At 39.7% G+C, this 6,829-nt stretch overlaps 1 protein-coding gene and 1 pseudogene across 1 annotated transcript; both read left to right on the top strand.

The window, feature by feature from the left end:
- The first annotated feature begins 208 nt into the window (after window positions 1-208).
- On the top strand, window positions 209-6,467 carry LOC149838240 (endoglucanase 25-like). Its single transcript, XM_090007635.1, has 6 exons — window positions 209-584; window positions 2,865-3,172; window positions 3,354-3,812; window positions 4,332-4,467; window positions 4,608-4,780; window positions 6,063-6,467. Exons 1-6 carry the CDS (start codon window positions 209-211, stop codon window positions 6,465-6,467), a joined length of 1,857 nt encoding a protein of 618 aa, XP_089863761.1.
- LOC149838241 (5S ribosomal RNA) lies at window positions 2,096-2,216 on the top strand (annotated as a pseudogene).
- Window positions 6,468-6,829: the final 362 nt, after the last annotated feature.

Below are 6,829 nucleotides of genomic sequence, written 5' to 3' on the forward strand. Positions count from 1 at the left end.
CCCATAAAAATCCCACCTTTTCTCCTTCTCGGTACCCATAAAACCCGATCTTTCTCTTTCAGGGAAACGCATCACCGATACCCATTAAAAATGTCACCTTTCTAGCTGGAAAACTATCGAAAAGACTCGATCTTCCGGCTGCATTTGCCCGAAAACCACAAAAGAAACTCTATTTTCCAGACGCATTCCGTAAAAAATCCGGTAAAAGATGAGCATGTATGGTAGAGATCCCTGGGGAGGGGCCTTGGAGATCAACGCCGATTCGGCGACGGACGACGACAGGAGCCGGAACTTCCAGGACTTCGACCGCGCGGCGCTCTCGCGGCAGCTCGACGAGACCCAGCAGAGCTGGCTTCTAGGCCCGAGCGAGCAGAAGAAGAAGAAGTACGTGGATCTCGGGTGCATGATCGTCAGCCGGAAGCTGTTCATGTGGACGGTCGGGACGGTCGTTGCCTGCGGACTGCTCGCCGGATTCATCACCCTCATTGTGAAGACGGTGCCGCGGCACCACCGTGCTCTGCCGCCGCCGGATAATTACACGCAGGCGCTGCACAAGGCCCTCATGTTCTTCAATGCTCAGAGATGTATATGTTTTTTGGTCGATTTGTATCATCTGTTTTATTCTTTTATATGGAAATTACATGAACTTTTGGTGCAACTCTGTTTCTGATTTAGGTATTTGTGAAGATGGTTTTATTGGTTGGGTAAATGATTTTTTATTTCTAAAATGTGGTTTTTTCAGGTGCCATGAATGTGGGCAATCAGATTTGTGTTAATTTTAGTTTTACATTAGATTATTTACATATATGAATTATTTATTTATTTTAATGGGTATTTTTATTTTTTTAATTTCTTTGAAGCAGGTATTTTTTGGATTGTTAGATTGTCTTTTTTGTGTGGGTGTGAACCTAATTTATTTATTTATTTTTATCATGCATGTGTTGATTAAATTATTAGATATCCTTTCTAGTATTCATGTTGTTGGAACGTCAGCTTGTATTGCGATCTTTGATCGTCTGTTTGGTTTTCCTGAGTTTCCGGCACTGCAATTGAATACTATTCTTCTTCTGCTCAGATTGACTTATACCAATTTTCCTGTAATATGTATATATACTTTTCGTTTGATATCTTTAGGGTTTTTTTCGCACTTTTCATTTTTCTTTCTTTCATTGAGTTCTAATTTTGGGCTTGATTAAATATCTATTGGGTTTCCATGCATTTGTTATGGAGATCTGGTTTATAAGATCACAATACGACACTGTCCACCCGCATTATGCATGCTTGAGATCTGTTATAGTTCTTTTTTTCATTTTCCAAGTATTATGGGTCACGCTTTCTGTTTGTGAATCATGCTTTTTGGATCTTTCTCTCTCTTGCTTTCTCTCTCTCTCTTCTGATAGGTGTGCCCACCCCAGTAAAATGATCAGATGGTCAAAAATAGCCCTAAGGATGTGATCCACATGGTTTCGTGAAAAAACATGTTTTGGATCATATCATTGCGACGTGCATGAAAGATTTTAAGGCACCAAAAATCAATGACCCACAATGTATCAAAGTTTTATGAGTTAAAGAATCTTGTTTTTCTTTAGAAAATACACGATCTAAGGTATGATCTCTAGTAAAAAGTACAATGCGTAACACATTCCTTGTGTTTGATTGAGTGGGAGGGATGCTTTTGACCCCAGTGCACTCGGGGTACACCGAAACTTGGTGAACATCTCTCTCTCTCTCTCTCTTTGATCAAACAGATTTGTCTCAAGTTTGGCTGATTTTATTATTGAAGTTTCCACATCCTGAACCATTATATGTTGCAGGGATCCAGCATACTCCCCTAGCATGTTTATTTCCGAAGATTTGAATTTTGATCTCTGCCTTTTTCACATTTTGAGTTTTTTTAACCATATCTTCTTCAACCTTTGCTCTGCTTAGCATGATTCCTGGTCAGTCATTGGGGACTGCAATGCCCGCTGTTTTCCATTACTACATTTTGATTTTCTACTTAAAGGGATCTCTATAACTCTTCCAAGTTTCTTATCTCGCTTATCAAATCCTATACTGATTGTGTGTGTCTATTTAGCATGCTATTATCAAAATAAGGTGCAATCATACCTGCACTACTGCACCGGATCCCATCAGAGAACTCTGAAGTTAAGCGTGCTTGGGCGAGAGTAGTAATGGGATGGAGGACCTCTTGGGAAGTCCTCGTGTTGCACTCTTTTTGAAATTTCTTCTCAATTTTTTTTATCAAAATAATAAATATACCCTTTTTCATAGCCATTTCTTTTACAATTCTTTAATTTCTTGAGAATTATATTCAAACTAATATTATAAAACCATTTGTTTGCTCATGGCATGGTCTTACTTAGACCCCACGTGATCTGGTTGACTTAGTTCAGATATGGACCGAGTTGGTGAGTTGTCAAAATATCAAACTGTATCGACTTGTCTTCAGCAACTATACTCTGTTCGTTCATCTTTCTTGATAGCACAAGTTTAGCATGCAATTATCTAGTAATTCTACCCAATTTAACTATGGGTTTGGTATATCTCATCATCGAAAGTCCATGCCTCAGTGAGCAGAATCACATTGATAACTAACCAAGAACAGCCTAAATTGCTATTGCAAGTTTGTAATTGCCAGTTATTGAGATGTTTTTTTAATTTTAAGCTAGTCTAGTTAACTACTGACTGAGCCTCTACTTTTAGTCTGTGGGTCATAAAAGAGTGCATATTGTTTTGGCTTATATTCTGCACAAATTTTCACCTGTAATTGTTTGTCGTCTTTTTTTTGGTGTAAAGAGCACATATGTTAGTCTAACTATACTAGCACTAATGATTTCTGTGTTTTAAACCTTGCAATATAGCTGGGCCACTTCCAAAAGATAACAATGTGTCGTGGAGGGGAAACTCTGGAATGAGAGATGGGTTATCTGATGATTCTTTCCATAAGAGTCTGGTTGGAGGTTTTTATGATGCTGGGGATGCGATCAAGTTCAACTTTCCACAATCATTTGCCTTGACCATGTTGAGTTGGAGTGTGATTGAGTATAGTGCAAAGTATGAAGCTTCCGGTGAACTCAATCATGTTAAGGAGTTGATCAAATGGGGAACAGATTATCTTCTCAAGACCTTTAATTCTTCTGCAGATACCATAGATGTGATTCCTGCTCAGGTAAGTTCAGTTATAGAGGTTGTTCTTTATTTTTTTCAATATTTCATTTATCTATTCCTAATCATCTAGTTACCAATTATTTAAAAACAAAAGTGAACTGAAATATGATTAAGTCTGTTCATATTCTTTTCTTCATTGTTTTGACATACATGTACTAAAGTTGGCTATGAATCATGTCTAGGTTGGTGTTGGAGACACTTCTAAGGGTCCTAATCCTAATGATCATTACTGTTGGATGAGGCCAGAGGACATCAACTATCCACGCCCTGTATTACAGTGCAGAAGCTGCTCTGATCTAGCTGCAGAAATGGCTGCCGCCTTGGCTGCTGCATCTATTGTTTTTAAGAGCAGTGAGACATATTCAAAGAAACTTGTCCATGGTGCTCAAGCACTGTTTAAGTTCTCTAGAAGTCAAAGAGGCCGATATAGTGCTGGTGGTGCTGATGCTTCACTCTTTTATAATTCCACCGGTTACTATGATGAGTATGTGTGGGGTGCAGCATGGATGTATTATGCAACTGGAAACACTTCCTACCTTCAATTGGCTACCACAACGGGTATCGCTAGGCATGCTGGGGCATTTTCGGGTGGCCCTGATTATGGTGTCCTCGGTTGGGATAACAAACTTGCGGGTGCTCAGGTAATTTCAGGGGCAGTTCTTGCTTGGTTGTTTGCATTATCATACTCATCATCCTCATGCTTTAGTTTTATGTTTCTTGTGGAAATGATATGTTAAGCATATTAATTGGATGACTCTGGCATTATGTCAGGTTTAGGATCAGAGCCAAATTGCAATATCAGAACTGTTTATGTAAAAATGTAGTGATTCGGCTGCTCACAAGCAGTGATGAGTAGAGATGCTTTACAAGTTAACTCTTATGGTTGAGCTAGAGCTGATTTTTTCATTTCGAGTGCAGCCCATATGAAGTTGGGATGTAGTTTGTCTATCTGACCACACCTTTGTGACAAACAAGCTTTATGACACAATCTAGTGTGCATGTGCAAGCAGTTTTCTTGATAGAAACATATGAAATAGTGGGGATTAAAATTTTTAATGCACTCTTTTCTAAAGATTAAGAGTCGTCCTCGACCAACTTTTTAGCATTCAAGAAAGTTTAGCAATTAAAGTGCATGGTTTAGATTGTTTCTTTCCCTGCAGGTTTTGTTAAGTAGGTTAAGGCTGTTCCTAAGTCCTGGTTATCCATATGAAGAAATGTTGAGGTCTTACCACAACCAGACTAATATCATCATGTGCTCATATTTGCCAGTTTTCAATAGCTTCAACCGGACTAAAGGTTTGCATTTCTTACCATCCTTTTGTCTTTATTTTTAATTCTTTTTCATCCTATAGAAAATTGGGAGGGAGATATTTTAACTCACTGATAATGGTTAATTTACCATCTCGAAGTTGATGAAAAGTGATGCATTGTTGCAGGAGGCCTGATTGAGCTGAACCATGGGAAGCCACAGCCTCTTCAGTATGTTGTCAATGCAGCCTTCCTTGCTTCACTTTACAGTGATTATCTTGATGCCGCGGATACTCCTGGCTGGTACTGTGGTCCCAACTTTTTCTCCACAGATGTGCTGCGTACCTTTGCAAAAACCCAGGTGCCATTTCTTTCTTGATATAATTAATGTCCACCAAAGCATGTAGATTCTGCTTTGTACATGCACATAAACATGCATGTGAGTTTGGGTGTTTGTGCACACATGCTGTGTGTTGTATAAGCATTTAGAATAAGTGGTATATGGAACTAATGAGTTGATGCAAAAAACACCGACAAGTTCCGTTTAAACTTCATGATTCAAGTGATTTAGATGTTAGCCCATGGGGGGTTGGCGTAGTGGGTGGGGCCTTGGCTGCTTGACGGGCAGTCAAGGTTCGATTCTCGTGGGCGTCGACCCTCTATGCAAGCCAATATGTAGCCAGGTCTTCGTGCCGGGTGCGGTTTCTTCGGGTTATAAATTCAAAAAAAGTGATTTAGATGCTGATTCCAGACCGCACCCAAAAATTTCTGTAAAAGGATTATCCAAATTGCTTGTTGCATGGCATGTTAACTAGTAAATAGGTCATAACAATTGTATCCTATGGGTTCAGCTTAGTGGTAAAGCTGATGGCACTTACTTTTGATGTACCATAGAGATTTCTTAATAACTTGTCTAGGCCATGAGAAAACACATCCTACGTAGGTTCTGGCAGTCATCTGGTTGGTGGGAGAGTGAACCTGCAGAACTTCCTGAAGCTAAATTTAGTAGATGGTAGGTTCTGGTAGAGCAAGTCAGATTGGTTTGTGAGGGGTAGTATTGATTAGATCAATTGTTCTTTGCCAACTCTAATCTCCACATGACGTTGGTCCTGTCTGAAGTCTTGAATTGGGTCCACAGTTTCAGACCTTCTTATGCAGTTGTTTAGCATTTATTCTAATAGTGATACATGGTTGTCACCGACTTCTTATGGAGGTTTAAGTGTATTACTGAGAATGATTGGGTGATAAAGCTCAAATATCGTGCTGCCTATCTGAAGTCTTGAATTGGATCTACAGTTTCGGACCTTCTTATGCAGTTGTTTAGCATTTATTCTGATAGTGATACATGGTTGTCGCTGACTTCTTAATGAGGTTTAAGTGTATTACTGGGAATGATTGGCTAATAAAGTTCAAATATCGTGCTGCTTATCTATAAATGTTATGTGAATTGTTTTCGGCCCTCAGCCCTCCCTGTTCAAATGTTTAATTGGAGCCTGAGACAAGGCGTCAGTAATGTATGAAAGAAACTGCACGCTCACTGTTCAATTTCATTCATGTTCTTTTGCTTTTTTCATGATCACAGCAATCCTTATCTCTATTTGGTTGATCATTCATGTATTTGTTCCTCTTTCTGGTTTATGCAGATTAATTATATTCTTGGTAAGAACCCCAGGAAGATGAGCTACCTTGTTGGTTTTGGTGATCGCTATCCTACACATGTTCACCATAGGGCTGCATCGATACCCAAGGACTGGACCAAGTATAATTGTAAAGGTGGAAGGAGATGGCTTGACAGTCCAAAACCGAATCCACACACAATTGTTGGGGCCATGGTTGCTGGACCTGATAAGAATGATGGGTTCCATGATGTTCGCACCAATCACAACTATACGGAGCCAACTCTTGCAGGCAATGCTGGGCTGGTTGCTGCATTAGTGTCTCTTTCTCAGCACGAGAATGCAAATGGAATTGACAAGAACACTATATTCTCTGCTGTTCCTCCAATGAGTCCAGCTACTCCACCACCTCCTGCGCCTTGGAAGCCTTGAGAAACAGACAACCTGCCATTGATTCTGCTAAAGTATTTAGTGCTTTTGTAATTGTTTTAATCTCTGAATATCCCTTGTGGGCTTAGATGACTGACGTAGAACTCAAGTCCATCTTATGGAGGCTCAGAATTATGTGTTCACTGCAAGATATCTTCTGTATGTATGATTGGGGTTTTTGATCTTACACTGGTGTAGTAACTTATTTAACTATTATGGCTAGAGAGGATTCCTTTTGGAAAGAAAAATTTGCATGGTTATGATGAATGTTGGAGCCACTGTGTGTGTGTGCACTTGCGCTTGCACGTTCGTGTGTGTCTGTAACAGTTTGTTTGAGAAAGTACACTAGGGTTGTGTTTGGTAGC

Source organism: Nuphar pumila, chromosome 5, assembly GCF_984573655.1.
Source record: "Nuphar pumila chromosome 5, dmNupPumi1.hap1.1, whole genome shotgun sequence".
Lineage (NCBI taxonomy): Eukaryota > Viridiplantae > Streptophyta > Magnoliopsida > Nymphaeales > Nymphaeaceae > Nuphar > Nuphar pumila.